The sequence below is a fragment of the Scyliorhinus torazame genome, chromosome 8 (genome assembly GCF_047496885.1).
Source record: "Scyliorhinus torazame isolate Kashiwa2021f chromosome 8, sScyTor2.1, whole genome shotgun sequence".
Lineage (NCBI taxonomy): Eukaryota > Metazoa > Chordata > Chondrichthyes > Carcharhiniformes > Scyliorhinidae > Scyliorhinus > Scyliorhinus torazame.
Window position 1 is genome coordinate 260273342 of NC_092714.1, and position 17443 is coordinate 260290784.

The window sequence follows — 17443 nt, forward strand, 5'->3', positions numbered from 1 at the left end:
GTTCCTCTGTCTACCCTATCGACTCTATTAATGATCCTGAACACGCCTATTAGACCGTTCCGTTGTCTTCAATCATGAAGAGGACAAGTCTAGTCCTCAGCACGGTGGGAGACTGATCTGGAGTCATTCCTGCTCTTCAGCTGGCTTTATTCCAGGCGGTGTGGTGGTGCGTTTATAGATCGGGCCACTGCAGGTGGCAGTGATTAATCGGTTCAATGGTTAGAACTGTAATTGTATGCATTTGTGTGTGTGTGTGTCTCTCTCTCTCTCTCTCTCTGAAGGCACTGCAGATCTCGTTGCAAAGCAGCAGGGGGCCAGTGGATGTGTTCCTGTGTCCCGAGAGTGGTTCAGGCACTTGCAGTCCTGTGAAATCCCTTAGCAGCCCCGTCAAGACCAGCCCCATCAGGATCAGTCCCGTCAGGATCAGTCCCGTCAGGACCAGCAGCTGCAAAGTAACCGATCAGGAAGTATTAGGAAGCACTTCCCAGGGCACGACCCTCTCATCATCTTCAAGTCACGACCAAGGTCTGTGGGGTTATTTTTCAACCCTTTCTCTTTAGATGCTCGCACCATGTCCTGTGGTCCATTGGGTAGCGCACTCACCCCGAGCCCAAAGATTGTGGGTTCAAATACCACTCTGGAAATTTGAGCACGCCACTAAAGCTGACACTCCAGTGCAATACTGAGAGAGTGCTGCACAGTTGGAGGTGCCATATTTCAGACAAGGTCTTAGCGGAGGCCTTCTCTGCTCTTTCGGGTCCATAGTACCATTTGTAAGGGCAGGCAAGATTTCCTCCGTGCCCTGGCTAATGTTTGTCCCTCGATCAACTTCAGGTAAACAAGTAGTTATTTGGTCGTGATCACGTTGCTATTTGTGGGATCTTGCTGTGCAAAACTAAACTGTCCTGTTTCATACGTTACAAAAGTGATTATGCTTCAAAAGTGAAACACTTAGGACATTCTGAGGCCACGAAAGGAGCTACAGAAATGCAGGCCTTTCCTTCTTAAAGCACCTTATGTGAAATTTTTTAACCTGTATGCATTTTCGGGAGAGTTATGCTTTCGAACTGTCTTAGACTAACTCTTCCACAAGTTCTAACTTGCAAAAGTGCTGATGTACCTGCTGAAAGTTTACATGTTGATTTTGGCTTGTTGTAACTGGTGATTTCTCGGTCTGTGTTTGAGGATGCTGGGCAGTGATGTGGGGGAAGATCCAATCATTTTCTTTGCTTTCTACTGACACTTAATTGTTTTGTATTCCCAGGGACACACTTGGCTAGTAATACATCCTCCCCAATGGCTGGAGTTGTGGACATTAATCTTTCACCTTTGACCTCAGCTGCCAACCTACTACAGCAGACCGAAGACGCCCTTCCTTCGATCCCATTTGACGACATGTTTGTCAATCTCTCTCCCCCATTGTTTCAGGATTACCACTTTGGGTTAGACGAAGGGGAGGGGATCAGCGAGTTGTTTGACTGTGACTTTGACACATTACAACCTTTGGAGTTCTGAGTGAGTGTTTGCCGGTAAGTTGAAAGCAATGTCTGCATTATCGCATTCCCGCATGCGATCGGAATTAGCTGGACTTGTGCCAGTTGTTCTATAGGCCACTCAAGTACTAAGGGTTCTTACTTTGTATCTACTGCAGCTGTGACAATCGAGCGTTGCTGAGGCCGTCTTGGGCGACTATTTCTGCTTGGCGTCAATTTGCTCATTCCATGTTCTTCTGCTCTGTGTTAAGGGGGCCTTCCTCCCACATCACAGGAGCACAAAGAGCTTTTCATCCTCCCTTGCCTTCGCTGGTTTTATTCATTCCGAGGATGTAGGCATCGCTGGCTGGGCTAGCATTGTTGCCCATCCCTAATGATGTCTAGGACGAGGGGACTTAACTTTAAATTGAGGGGAGATAGATATAAGACAGATGTCAGAGGTAGGTTCTTTTCTTAGAGAGTAGTAAGGGCGTGGAATGCCCTGCCTGCAACAGTAGTGGACTCGCCAACACTAAGGGCATTCAAATGGTCATTGGATAGACATATGGACGATAAGGGAATAGTGTAGATGGGCCTTAAGTGATTTCACAGGTCGGCGCAGCATCGAGGGCCGAAGGGCCTGTACTGCGCTGTAATGTTCTATGTTCTAATTGCCTGGAACTGAGTGGCTCGTGAGGCCATTTCTGACGGCAGCTGAGAGTCAACCACATTGCAGTGGGTCTGGAGTCACGTGTAGGCCAGACCGGGTAAGGCTGGCAGATTTCCTTCCCTGCGGGACGTTAGTGAACCGGATGGGCTTTTAACGACATTAGTTTTCGGTCACCATGACGGAGACTAGCTTTTATGTTACAGGTCTATGAATTGAAGTATTAATTTTCAGATTTATTAAATAATTTAAATCCCACTGGCTGCAATGGTGGTATTATGAAGCCATGTCCCCAGAGCAGTAACCCGGGCCTCCGGATTACTAGTTCATTGACATTACCATGCCCACCCATTGTCACTGAATGAATATCTGTGAACAGGGCCTTGCCTGGAATGCATTTTCCCATCTTGTGAGGGCTGCTCAGCACCATGGGAGAACTTGGCGTGTAGATGATGAATGGAGGATTGGGAGGGTGTGGATCACAGTACATGAGTGCGTACGTGAACGGAACATTAAATTTAAAGATATCTAGTTCAATATATGCTTACTGCATGTGTTATGGGCCAGGGTTTAGAGAGTCCCAAAGTGTATCATGGAGTTCACCTGACCCACAACTTTTAATAGATTGTGATATGGGGAGCACACGACCCACTCTACAGGTGTGGTAGAGCAGAAATGGACCAGTGGTTTTTAAAAACAAAACAATGTTTGTTCTATGAACTCAAGTTAACCTTTCTAAAACAAACTGTGAACGTCTTAGCAACCATCAATTCAAATACAACCCCCAAAGAATACAACATTAAGTAATCTGTATGCTGTTATTTTAACATCCAAAAGACTTAACAAACCTTCAAACAGGAGCACATCAGGGTTTACATTTGAGGAAAGCTTGGGTCCTTTAATATGAATGTACTTCTTTTTAAAAATAAATTTAGAGTACCCAATTCATTTTTTCCAATTAAGGGGCAATTTAGTGTGGCCAATCTACCTGCACTGCACATCTTTGGGTTGTGGGGGCGAAACCCACGCAAACACGGGGAGAATGTGCAAACTCCACACGGACAGTGACCCAGAGCCGGGATCGAACCTGGGACCTCAGCGCTGTGAGGCAGCAGGGCTAACCCACTGCGCCTCCGTGCTGCCCTATATGAATGTACTTCTAGCAAGCATAAATGAGCCACATTATGAGCTTTATATTAAATTGTTTGTTAGTATAGCTATTAGTGCAGTGAGGATTATTAAGCAAGTGTTTCCCAATCACGGAGCTACATCCAACTGTAGACGTTTTGGTTTTGTAAGTGTAGGCTGGTTAAGAAGGGTCTGTGCTCTGCCTATGATGAACAACGAAAGAAGCGTGCTTGGTTTAATGAACCAATCGTTGAGATGTATGGCCTATGTACTTGGCAGCCCATTGGCATTCTGTAGAAGTGCCCTATTTACTCAAAATGTTAATTCCTTCTCCCTCCTCAGATGCTGCCAAACCGACTGAAAATTTCCAGCAATTTCTGTTTTTGTTTCAGATGTATCGAGACGTTTTGCAACAAGCCCCCACAACACGTACAAATAAAATGCCCCTGTGGGAATGATTATTCTTTGAGGTCCCTCCACCAGCTCCAGCAACATAGATGTTAGCACAGGCGCCAATGCTGGAAGGACTGCTATGGTTGCAGCTGGCTGCACTTTACCGAGGGGTGAATGTATCGGCGCGCAGGACCTGGCGTGGAGGAGGAGTGCCGATGTCTTTCACGGAATGGAGTCAAACCACCAGCTGCCATCCTGGTATCTGTGGCGGTGTTGATGGTCAGGAAGAAAGATCTAGACGAATGTTCGTGGGAGAAATTCCCCCCCTCCTCCCCAACCTACACTGCCTCCCCGCACCGAGGGAACACTAGAGGATGGATGAAAATGGTCAACAGACACAAACCGATCTGTCCAGCCGTTTAGCAATTTGACATTGAAGGGCCCACGCGGCCTGGATCCTCACCAAGTCGCGCATAGGTTGGAGGCCTTGGCGATTAATTGAACAGGATTGGCACATGGCGACGGAGAGAGGGCGCAGCACCTTGTTCACCGAGGACACTGAAATTGGGTTTCCTGGATCTCTCACTGAAGCAAGCTCTTTGTTCTATTTGTGGTTCTAATTTGAAATAGTCACTTGGTTGTACAGTACTTGAGTGTTTCTGAAAAAAGAGACATGCTGTCTTGCACTCATCCGGACAAATGCTAGAATGCCAAATTTCAAATGGTTTTTGGATTTGGTAATGTGTAATTAGGCAGGTTTAATAAACAATCCCGAGTGAAAGATCCCTAGGAAGCACTGACCATAACATGGTAGAATTTAGCATTCAATGTAGCATTCAATTTGAGAGTGCGAAACTTGGGTCAGAGACCACCGTGCTGCACTTAAAATAAGGGTAATTCTAAAGGAATGCAGGCAGAGTTGGCTGGAGTGGACTGGGAAAGGAGTTTATCAGGAAAGGCAGCTGATCAGCAATTGGAGCTGTTTCTGAAAATAGTCCATGACTCACACCAAAAATAGTGAGGACGGAGGATTCTAGGAAGGCGATAAATTACGCATGGTTAACCAAGGAAGTGTAGATAGTATTAAACTGAAAGAAAAAGCTTATAATATGGCAAAGATTAATGGTAAACCAGAGGATTGGAATTTCAAAAAACAAAACAAAGGATGGCCAAAAAAAAGGGAGAAGATAAACTGAGGGTGTAAACTAGCAAGTAATATAAAACTGCAAGAGTTTCTTTAAAATAAATAAATAAAGAATAAATAGGCCAAAGTGAATAAAGCCTCCTGAGAGAATGAGACTGGGGAAATAATAATGGGGAACCAGGAAATGACAGAGGAGTTGAACAAATACTCTGTGTCAGTCTTCTTAGTCGACACTAATGACATTCCAAAAATAAATAAGGGGCAGAAGGTGGGGAGGGCAGAAGAAATAAATATCATAGCAATCACTAGGGGAAATGTACTAATGGGGCTAAAGGCCAGTAACTCTCCCGGATCTGATGGGTTACATCTCAGGATATTAAAGGAAGTAGCCACAGAGATAGTGGATGCACTAGTAGTAATCTTCCAAGAATCCTTAAATTGGTGAAAAGTCCGGGAGCATTGGAAAACTGCCAATGTAACACTTTTATTCGAAAAAGGAGGGAGACAAAAAACAAGCAACTATCGGCCAGTCAGCTTAACTTCTGTCATTGGAAAAATGTTAGGGTCCATTTATAACGGATGTACTGGCAGAGCATTTGGAAATGTATAATATAATCAAGCAGAGTCAGCATAGTTTTATTTATTTATTTTTAAATTTGGAGTGTCCAATTATTTTTTCCCTAATTAAGGGGCAATTTAGTGTGGCCAATCCACCTACACTGCACATCTTTGGGTTGTGGGGACGGGACCCACGCGGACAAAGGGAGAATGTGCAAACTCCACATGGACAGTGACCCAAGGCCGGGTTCGAACCTGGGACCTTGGCGCTGTGAGGCAGCAGTGCTAACCACTCCGCCGCCATCAGCATGGCTTTATGAAGGGGAAATCATGCTTGACACATTTATTAGGATTCTTTGAGTTGGTAACGAGCAAGGTGGATGAGGGGGAACCAGTAGATAATATGCTTGGATTTCAAAAAAGTGTTCGATAAGATACCACACAACAGGCTACTTGATAAGGGCCCATGGTGTTGGGGGTTGTTTATGAGCATGGATAGAGGATTGGCTAACTGGTAGAAGACAGAGAGGAGGGATAAGAGGAGCATTTTCAGTTCGGCTCTTTCAGAGGGTTGGTGCAGACTCAATGGATCATGTGGCCAACTCCACTCTCGGGATTCTATGGCAAGCGGTGAGGGTGACGAGAGTTGACAGAGAGGTATGGACAGGTTAGGTGAGTGGGAAAAACCTGGCAAGTGGAATGTAATGTAGGACAATGAAGTTATGTACTTTGGTAGGAAGAATAAAGGAGCTGAATATTATTTAAATGGAGAGAGACTGCAGAAAGCTGCAGCGCAGAGGGGTTTGGTGTCTTCGTGCATAAATCACAAAAAGCTTGCATGCAAGTTCAGCGGGTAGTTGGGAAGGCAACTGGAATGTTGGCCTGTATTTCAAAACGAATGGAGTATAAAAATAGGGAATTCTTGCGAAAACTATACGAGGCACTAGTTAGACCACACCTAGAAAATTGAACAGTTTTGGTCCCCTTATTTTTAAAAAAATTTAGAGTACCCAATTATTTTTTCCAATTGAGGGGCAATTTAGCATGGCCAATCCACCTACCCTGCACATCCTTGGGTTGTGTGGGTGAAATCCACAGAAACATGGGGAGAATGTGCAAACTCCACACGGACAGTGACCCGGGACCGGGATCAAACACGGGTCCTCAGTGCCGTGAGGCAGCAGTGCTAACCACTGCGCCACCGTGCCGTCCCTTGGTCCCCTTCTCTAAGGAAAGAGATACTGGCATTGGAGGCAGTCCAGAGAAGGTTCACTCGGTTGATCCCGGGCATGGAGGGATTTTCTAATGAGGGGAGAGATTGAGTGGGTTGGGCCTGTACTCATTGGAGTTTAGAGGAACTGAGAGGCGACCTTATTGAGACATGTGGATTCTCAGGGGGTTTGACAGTAGATGTTTCCCCTTGTGGGAGAGTCTAGGACCATAATCAAAGAGTAAGTAATCACTCATTTAAGACAAATGAGGAATTTTCTCTCTGAGGGTAGTGAATCTGTGAAATTGTTTACCGCAGAGGGATGTGGAGGATGGGTCATTGAGTATGTTCAAGATTGAGATAGACGGGTTTTTAATCACTAAGGGAATCGAGGGTTATGGGGATTAGACGGTAAAGTGGAGTTGAGGATTATATCAGGTCAGTCATGGTCTCATTGATTGGCAGAGCACACCCGATGGGCTGAGTACCCTACTTCTGTTACTGCGTCTTATGGTCTTATATTCTGAACTTCAAACTAATTTTATACTTTTAAAAAGTTGGACCAAAAGACTGGAAAATATGGCCGCCCAAAGCCACCTTGACTTCTTTTGTGGATTAGAACTACTACTCTCTCAAAAGGGAGCCAAAGAGTAATCTAAGTGGATGCCCTTCCCTGAAACCACTCAAAAGGGCATTACCTGATTGAATGGGTCATTCTCAGGCAAAAAACTGCCTGTCTCAAACCCTCAAGGGATCAACAATTGGATCAACATAGAAGCAGTAGGAAGCTATTCGGCTGTGTGAGCCTGCTCAGCCGCCATTCATCACGATCACGGCTAATCATATAGCTCGATAGCTTAATCTCGCTTTGCCCCCCTTCGCCTTAAGTGCTATTTTTTAACTGCACGAGAAATGAATGAAATGAAAATCGCTTATTGTCACAAGTAGGCTTCAAATGAAGTTACTGTGAAAAGCCCCTAGTCGCCACATTCCTGCACCTGTTCGGGGAGGCTGTTACGGGAATTGAACCGTGCTGCTGGCCTGCCTTGGTCTGCTTTCAAAGCCAACGATTTAGCCCTGTGCTAATGTGCTGATGGCTGGCAAGTGGATTCTGGTCGAGGTATTGCCAGGGTCCCATTTTGCATGTAGTATCAATTGGTTCCCTTTGAAATTTGGCATTCTTGTGTCTGTCCTGATGTGTGCAAGGCAACATTTTTGACAGCAGGCCTCTTTGTTTTTAGCGATACTCAAGTTTTGATTTTGTTGCGTGTTTAAAAAAAAAAAATCAATCCCATTTTCTTTTCCCTGTTGTTGATCTTCCGTGCAGCGGCTGAAGCCCCCCCCCCCCCACCACCTGCCGAACCGCGTTTTGAATTTTCCTGACTCCAGGGAATTCTTTCTGCCGTAGGCTTACCCCAGCAGCTTCCTGCCGCCGGAATGGCCTGCCTCGGCCCCGAGCTCCTGGAAGCTTGGGCACCTGCCGAGCTTCTGGAGAGTTGCTCTGACTAACTTGCCCAATGAAAGCTGCTGAAACGCACCCCCTCCTGGGTTACCAGAGTGCTGCAATGGAATGATTCACATTACACGGAGAAGCTGGGTTCTGCCACCCAAGGCATTTCAACCTTCCAGTTTGAGTCAGGGTGAGACGGGAGAATGCTGCGCTATTTTCAGGAGATGGGGCCCGATGCTGTGTTACCGCGGTAATGGGGCCTAGTCCTGATGCTGAGGGCGATTGACCATGGACTATTGTACTTCTGCCCCTTTTCCACTGAGTGCTTGGACAGCCTGTGTTTAAAGTGCGTGCACCGACCCTGAAGAAAAAGAGATAGAAATTGTATTTACATAGCAACTTTATGACCATCAGCAACAACGCTTTAGTGCCTTTAACACAAAACATCCCCAGGTACTTAATAGGAGCGTTCTAAAACCAAGCACACATTGAGCCGCAGAAGAGGATATTAGGCTAGATGATCAAAGGTTTGATGCAAGTAAAGGTTTTTAAGGAATGCCTTTACAAAAGGAGAGCGAGGTATAGAGTCTTGAGAGGTTAGGAAGGGAATTCTGGAGATTAGTGCCCAGGCCGCTGAGGGCACAACACTAATAGTGGAGCAACTAAAATTGGGAATGGGGCAGCGTGGTGGGCGCAGTGGGTTAGCACTGCTGCCTCACGGCGCCGAGGTCCCAGGTTCGATCTCGGCTCTGGGTCACTGCCCGTGTGGAGTTTGCACATTCTCCCCGTGTTTGCGTGGGTTTCGCCCCCACAACCCAAAGACGTGCAGGCTGGGTGGATTGGCCACTCTAATTTTCCCCTTAATTGGGAAAGAAAAAGAATGAATTGGGTACTCTAAATTTTTTCAATTTAAAACAAAATCTAGATCGGGAATGCTCAAAAGAGGCCAGAATGAGATGAGTATAGATGGTCCGAGTCTCGAGGTAACGATGGCTGATGGATGAGGTTCACAGCCACTGATGAGCTGAGGTGGGCGAAGTTGGGAGGTGTTAAGGGATTGGAAACGGGTGATCTTGATGATGGCACGCGCCAGATTGGCAGCTCATCTTCGGATCAAATGCGACACCAGAGTTGCGAACAGGACTGGCATGACCCTCCAGACTGTTGCTGGGGAGAGGTTGCGAAGCTGGTAGTTTGGGGACGTAGTTTGGAGCAGGGTCCGAAAACGATGGCTTCCGTCTTTCCAATATTTAATTGGAGCAAGTTTTTGCTCAGCCAGTACTGGAAGTCGGATAAGCAGTCTGATGATTTAGCCACGGCAGCAGAGGGGTCGAGAGAGGTGGCGTGGTTGCGAGGAGTATCCTCAGCGAATGTGTGGAAATAGATGAACAATTAACTCCGGATGTCGCAAACCAGTGACATTTCAAGGTGTAGTCATTGTTGTACTGTGGGAAAAAATGGTGGCTACGTGACGGGCTCCCACACAGCAGTGTGGTAATGAAGAGATCATATCCTTTCATTGGCACTGGTTTGAGGGATGAGGGTTGACACCGAACTCCCTCCTGAGCAGGGGAATGTTCTGCTGTCTCAGTATGGCGAATCCCTCTGATTGGACTGTACTGTTTTCAATGCTGACGTTCTGCCTTAAGCTTTAATTTTTAAAGAGTTGCCTGTTTTGATTTTCCTGTTTTAAGAGAAGAATTAAAATACAAGCCTTGACCTCCTTGCCTGTTTGAAATTTGCCTGGTTTCAGATGCATCTTTTGACGCAGCCTAGCATCTGCAAGTAGTAGAAACCTCGCTGTAAATTTTCCAGTTGGTGCTGTGTGTGTTTGTGTGTGTGTGTGTGTGTGTGTGTGTGTGTGTCTCAGCTGTGGCTCACTTTGTAACACGGGAGTTGTGTTCCGAGTACCGAGCCAGTGCCTGATCCCAAAAAGCCTGGAGGCAGTGCAGAACTGAGGGAGCACGGCACTGTCCGAGGGGGCTGTCTTTTGTTAAACCTGAGGCCCCCTCTCTGGTGGGCCCATAAAAGATCCCACAGCACCCTTTGAAAGAGCAGGGGAATTATCCCCGGTGTGCTGACCAATATTAGTCCCTCAATCGGAATCGCCAAAAACAGATTATCTGGTCACTGTCACGTTGTGTGCACAAAATGGCCGCCGCCTTTCTACCTCACTACAGCGACTACACTTTGGAAATGCTTCATTGGCTGCAAATTGTTTTGAATTGTTGTTGGTCATGAAAAGCGCCCTCTGAAATCCAAGTCTTTCTCCCTTTAATTGCTAACTTTTAAACTAGATAGTGATTGTCTCATTACCCTCTGTCTCTGGGGAGCAATAGCCGCTAGCCCCACACCGGAACCGGTGAGGGTTCAGCGCCGATTCTGGCGTTGCAAAAACGCCCGCAAATTCTCCGTTTCAGCCGGCACTTAGCCATTGAAACGGAGAATCCATCCCTACCTTTTTAATGTCCTGATGACTTTTCTCCTTAGTCAGAGAGCGGGTCATAAGAGTTTTTATAGCACGGACAGAATTCCCTTTGACCCAGCAATGCACATAGCAAGGACCTGGAGACTCCAGGTAAATCTTTTTTTAAATAAAATTTAAGAGTACCCAATTATTATTATTTTTTTTTCCAATTAAGGGGCAATTTGGCGTGGCCAATCCACCTAACCTGCACATCTTTGGGTTGTGGGGGTGAAACCCACGCAGACATGGGGAGAATGTGCACACTCCACACGGACAGTGACCCAGAGCCGGGATCTGAACCCGGGTCCTCGGCGCCACAGTCCCAGTGCTATCCACTGTGCCGTCATGCTGCCTAAACTCCAGGTCGATCTTGAGGGTTGCTCAGCCATGTCCGAGGATAGTTAAGCGTCAACCACATTGCCGTGGGTAAGGATGGCAGATTTACTTCCATAAAGAACATTAGGGAACCAGGTGGGGTTTTATGACATTCTGGTAGTTTTAGGATCACTATGAATGAGACTCACTTTTTATTACAGGTTTATTGATTAATTGAATTTAAATTCTCCCCAGCTGCCATGGTGGGTTTTGACCTTGTTTCTCTGGAGAATTAATCCTAGCCTATGAGTACTAGTCTAGTAAGTTCCTATAGTCCCAGATGACCATAGGCTGCTTTCCCCTTTGAGGGGGAGAGCTGACTGGTGGTAATTTGAAATGAAAATCGCTTATTGTCACGAGTAGGCTTCAATGAAGTTACTGTGAAAAGCCCCTAGTCGCCACATTCCGGCGCCTGTTCGGGGAGGCTCGTACGGATTTAACCTGAGGATCACCACACCTCAGGCAAGGTTGAGAAGACTCTGGGCCTTCACCTCAGCTGGTACGGGAATTGAACCCGCGCTGCTGGCCTCGCTCTGCATCCCAAGTCTAGTAGCTGCTGTACTGTTCCCCTTAATCTTACAAATTCATGATCTTGGAAGTACAGCTCCTTCAGCGTTAATCTGAGGGAGCATTTATTATTCTCTGTCCTTTTCTCTTCCCCCCCCCCCCCCCTCATTTTTTGAAGAAGACCCCCTTGCTGGGCACCTGCACTTCTCAAGGTGCCAATCAGTGCCCATGTGTGAACAGACCGTGTGCAAGACTATTCCATTATGAAGTACAGCACAGTATGCACTGCCCCATCAAATACCCTCAGGACAAACAATTGTTTCCGGCAGGTTACTGGAAACAATGATGTGACTAAACCTCCAAGCGATTTTTATCGCAACACGAGGCTATCAGTTCCCTGCCCTGCTGCTGATCTTCATCTGACCAGTAGATGGCGCAGGTGTGCAGCCTCGGATCAGCCGGCTGGTAAATCTATTTGGTGCAGGATTATTTTTCATGTTTCTACATTTTTCCTGATGCCTATCCTGATATTCCACTGCTCGGATTTAATATTAATATGTTATATGGCTTAGTTTTCAAGCTTGCATATCGAGTTTCAGATGGGTCCGGCTTGGGTCACTGTCTGTGCGGAGTCTGCACATCCTCCCTGTGTGTGCGTGGGTTTCCTCCGGGTGCTCCCGTTTCCTCCCACAGTCCAAAGATGTGCAGGTTAGGTGGATGATAAATTGCCCTTAGTGTTTTAAAAAAAAAAAAAAAAGGTGAGGTGGGATCACAGGGTTTCGGGGACAGGGTGGAGGTGTGGGCTTAAGTAGGGTAGCACTTTCCAAGGGCTGGTGCAGACTTGTTGGGCTGAATGGTCTCCTTCTGCACTGTAAATTCGATGATTCTATGTACCATGACCCAGGAACACATTTATATCCAAAGGCTATCTTTCAATATAAAGTGCCATCTGGTTTAAATCCCAAAAGGTCATGGGTTAGGGGATGTGCTTCAATATTGTCCTGGTGTGTCTATTCCCCCCACACCCCCCCATCACTGCACTTTGTTTCTCACTCTCCGCTTCTCACTCTCTCATTCTCGACTTGATCCTTCTCTTTCCCTCTGCTCTCTTTCTCTCTCCATCTCTCCCCCTTGCTCTTGCTCTCCTCTTTCTCTCTACCCCCTCCTCCCCCTCTCTCCCTTTTCTCTGCCTCTATCTTCCCACATCTCTTTTTTTTTGTTCTCTCTCTCTGTCCCACCGACAACCACTTGGACTTGTTTATTTTAACCAGCTTCTAGTTACCATGACAATGTTGCCGACGTGACAGCTGTAGCATTTAACAAATCAAGCCAGGTTGCAGGCTATGAAACGGCAGCATTATTATTTGCAAAAGATGAAATGAAAAATGAAAATCGCTTATTGTCACAAGTAGGCTTCAAATGAAGTGACTGTGAAAAGCCCCTAGTCGCCACATTCCGGCGCCTGTTCGGGGAGGCTGGTACGGGAATTGAACCGTGCTGCTGACCTGCCTTGGTCTGCTTTAAAAGCCAGCTCTTTAGCCCTGTGCTAAACCAGCCCCTGCTGCTATTGTAAAAGATGCCTTTTATAATAATAAATACCTGGTTTTAAAGTTGATTCCGCAGCAGTGTGAGTGAATGAGTGAGTGGGAGACTGCTGGTCCACCCCCACCCCCCATCCCTCCTCACTCCAAGCTTCCTGAGAGCAGCAGTTTGATAGATATCATACTGTAGGTGCACTATATCTGTCAGTGAATCACAGAGTTTGACTCTTGTGGGAAATATGTGGCCTATTTTTTTGAGTTCCTGATTAAGCTTAACTTATTTTGTTGTAAATGTCTACTTGACTCTATCTCGTCAGTATCACTTCAAGTGACATAGCCATTGTGCCTTCAAAATGAATGGGCAGCAATTCTGCTTGGGCACTGATGGAGGGAAGGGGCTTTCAAAGATGCGTGTGAGCGTTTGTCGATTTTTTTCTTTCCCTCCTCCACCCCCAACTTTAGATGCTGACTGTTTAGGAGCGTGTACAGTTTCCTGGGGTAACTGGCTGCCCTCTGATGCCCCGCTCCCTGGTGGGCATCCTTCACGTGTGCTGCACTGAAGGGTGAGGCTATTGGAATGTGTGGAATGCCATCCCAGTCCTCATCCTCTTCCAGCATCCCTCCCATGTGCCTTTCAGTGGGAGCTCCTGACCGCTCTGGGAGGGGTCAGTCAAAAGAAAGGAGGCTCTTTGGCCCATTGAATCCAATGCCGTACTGTCACTATCGCTCCTCTCCTTGACCCGATGAGGTTGAAGTCACCACCCGGGCATGAAACATGCAGCTGTGTCCCCTCTGCGGCTCAGCTTTCACCGTGTGTCTGTGATGTAACGGGCTCTGCTGAGATTTGGTTGTGGTGGGGGGGGGGGGGGGGGGGGGGGGGGGGGGGGGGGGGCGGTTTAAAGATCGTTTGTAACATCTGTAGGTGGAATCGGGACCGTCTATCCTGAGTGGCACTGAATGTGCGCCCCGTGAATTCATGCGTATGTTGATTAACATGTCTCCCAGAGATTTATTATTTGAGTCACTGATTGAACCTGACACTTGACTGTTCTCATCTGTGTTCATTTTGCCTCGATTAAGCAAGAGGACGTCAGTCGCTTGTGTGTTTGAGCGTGTACATGTGTGTGTGTGTGTGTGTGTGTATATACATATATATATTATATATAATATATTTTGTTTGTATAAAGTTTTAACATCAAAATTAAAAAATAAGCTGTAAAACAGACCTGCCTCTCTATTCCTTGCATTATTCGAACAAAATTGCTGCCAAGCTGTGCACAGTAAGATCCCACAAATGGGCAGTACGCTGATGATCGGCGAATCGGTTTCTTTTGCTGATGTTGGCTGATTGATACATTTTTAACATATACAGGGTGGCACGGTAGTGCAGTGGTTAGCACAGCTGCTTCACAGCGGCGAGGATCTGGGTGCGATCCCGGCCTCTGGTCACTGTCCGTGTGGAGTTTCCACTCCGTGTCTGCGTGGGTCTCACATCTTTCCCCCCCCCCCCCCCCCCCCCCCCACCACCACCCAAAAAGATGTGCAGGGTAGGTGGATTTCTGGGCTAAATTGCCCCTTAATTGGGGAAAAATAATTGGGTACTCTAAATTTATAAAAAATATATGTAATTTTTATTCAACTTTTTCCATTTTATACATAAAAACAAACTCTTCCCCCCCCCCCCCCCCCCCCCCCCAGAAAGCCAAGCAGAAACTCTTGCACATTTCACTAGGCCCTCTACCCCCACACATTTCACGTAACCAATCGAATTGGGGGTCCCAGCGCCCCTCCCCTTCAAGTCAGCTATTTCCACTGGGTGGGCTCACCCCCACTGTCCACCATACACGTGAATCCAGAGCCCACCCAAGATGGTCACCTGCCCTGCCTCACAAGTGACACCGTCAGCACTCTATTCCCCATTATCCCAGAAATCCCCAGCCACTTCCTTTCGAATTGCTGTCTCTTTCCCCCTCCCACCTCCAAACCATTCACACCTCAATATAGGCTCGACAAAACCTGCCTAAACCGGTCCCGCAAGCTGCTACCCCTCCCCCACCTTGCTCCGGCTCACTAGCCAATCTCAGCTAGCAAGGCAGCACCCACTCCCCTGCCAGAGCCCACAATACCCAAGTAAACCACCCAGGACAAAAGCCAGACCCCTAATTGAAACCAAAACTCCCCCATCCCAGCTTTCCATCATCCAAAACAGCCCAACATTCCCCCCCCCCCCGCCCATCCAAACACACTCTCCAAACTTCAAGCACCCCTTAATACAAAACATAACAAAGGCAAAGAACCTCCCAAGAAAACCTGCAACAATTTTCATTATCACCAATACTGTGCAAAGAAAGGGGGAGAGGAAACAAAAGGTACATGAACAGTTGCTACTACAACGTCCGACCCATCCCAACCACCAACCAAGTCCCATGCAACCCCCCTTCAGTCCAGTCCAAGTCCTTCAGCTTTGATGAATATCTCTGCTTCCTCCGCCATCTTGAAAAAACAATCATTATCCCTGTAGGTCACCCCCCAGCTCATCGGATACAGCTTTCAACCAAACCACCATTCTTGTAGAGCGCCGACTTCGCCCTGTTCAAGGCCGCCTGCCTCCTTGCCAATTCCGCTGCAATGTAACTGGTCTGATTAGTAAGTTTGCAGACGACACAAAGGTTGGTGGAATTGCGGATTAGCGATGAGGACTGTCTGAGGGATTACAGCAGGATTTAGATTGTCTGGAGACTTGGGCGGAGAGATGGCAGATGGAGTTTAATCCGGACAAATGTGGACGGTAATGCATTTTGGAAGGGCTAATGCAGGTAGGGAATATACAGTGAATGGTAGAACCCTCAAGAGTATTGAAAGTCAAAGAGATCTAGGAGTACAGGTCCACAGGTCATTGAAAGGGGCAACACAGGTGGAGAAGGTAGTCAAGAAGGCATACGGCATGCTTGCCTTCATTGGCCGGGGCATTGAGTATAAGAATTGGCAAGTCATGTTGCAGCTGTTATAGAACCTTAGTTAGGCCACACTTGGAGTATAGTGTTCAATTCTGGTCGCCACACTACCAGAAGGATGTGGAGGCTTTAGAGAGGGTGCAGAAGAGATTTACCAGAATGTTGCCTGGTATGGAGGGCATAAGCTATGAGGAGCGATTGAATAAACTCGGTTTGTTCTCACTGGAACGAAGGAGGTTGAGGGGCGACCTGATAGAGGTATACAAAATTATGAGGGGCATAGACAGAGTGGATAGTCAGAGGCTTTTCCCCAGGGTATAGGGGTCAATTACTAGGGGGCATAGGTTTAAGGTGAGAGGGGCAAGGTTTAGAGTAGATGTACGAGGGCAAGTTTTTTACGCAGAGGGTAGTGGGTGCCTGGAACTCACTACCGGAGGAGGTAGTGGAAGCAGGGACGATAGGGACATTTAAGGGGCATCTTGACAAATATATGAATAGGATGGGAATAGAAGGATACGGACCCAGGAAGTGTAGAAGATTGTAGTTTAGTCGGGCAGTATGGTCGGCATGGGCTTGGAGGGCCGAAGGGCCTGTTCCTGTGCTGTACATTTCTTTGTTCTTTGTTCTTTGTTCTATGTCTTTATAATATGAATGGATACTGTGGTAAACCACTGTAGTGTATAATATGTGTATTGTGGTAAATGGCCACTAATATATGTAATGTGGTAAACCACTGCCCGATGGCTCCGCCTCCCTCGGGCCCGGTATAAAGGTGGCTGGTCTGCGCCTCTGATCCAGTTCGGGATCCGAGGCCAAGAGGGCTTTCTGTTTAGTTTATTAAAGCCTCAGTTACGTTCACCACTCGTGTGTTCATTGATGGCATATCAATTTAATACACAAAACATCTAAGATGAATCCATCACTCAAGCCTGATCGCATGGAGCTGGACCCACAGGCAGCCGACGCCACTGCAACATTCGAGCACTGGCTAAGCTGCTTCGAAGCGTACCTCGGATCCTTCACTGAACACTTCACCGACCTCACAAAATATACGATGACCATCCGGATCAACGGGTATGAGACGGCCTGCCTTTTCGACTCAGGGAGAACAGACAGCTTCATACACCCAGGATACGGTAAGGCGGCTGCTCCCTCCCAATTTTACCCGCGATCCCAGAAAATCTCCCTGGCTTCCGGATCACGTGCAGTAGAAATCCAGGGGTACTGTGTCGCGACCCTTACTGTACAAGGCGTAGAGTACGCTAACTTCAAACTCTACGTCCTTCCCCATCTCTGCGCTGCCCTATTACTGGGGCTCCAGTGCCACTTCCAAAGCCTTACTTTAAAGTTTGGTGGACCCCTGCCCCCCCTCAGCGTCTGCAGCCTCGCGACCCTTAAGGTCGCCCCACCCTCGCTCTTCGCTAACCTCACCTTGGACTGTAAGCCCGTCGCTACTAGGAGCAGGCAATGCAGTGCCCGGGACAGGGCCTTTATCAGGTCGGAGGTCCAGCGACTCCTATGAGAGGTGATCATTGAGGGCTAGTACCAGCTCCTGGAGAGCCCAAGAGGTGGTCGTC

The 17443-nt window shown here is 47.3% G+C and overlaps 1 protein-coding gene across 2 annotated transcripts in view; it reads left to right on the plus strand.

Moving 5' to 3' along the window:
- LOC140428575 (transcription factor E2F1-like) overlaps positions 1-14135 on the plus strand; it is a 44454-nt gene extending 30319 nt beyond the window's left edge. For both annotated transcript variants that reach the window (XM_072515205.1, XM_072515206.1), the window contains exons 6-8: positions 282-525; positions 1265-1529; positions 3660-14135. In XM_072515205.1, the coding sequence (XP_072371306.1) occupies positions 282-525; positions 1265-1515 (495 nt within the window). In that variant the 3' untranslated portion in view covers positions 1516-1529; positions 3660-14135. The remainder of the gene's footprint in view (positions 1-281; positions 526-1264; positions 1530-3659) is intronic.
- The last annotated feature ends 3308 nt before the right edge of the window (positions 14136-17443 follow it).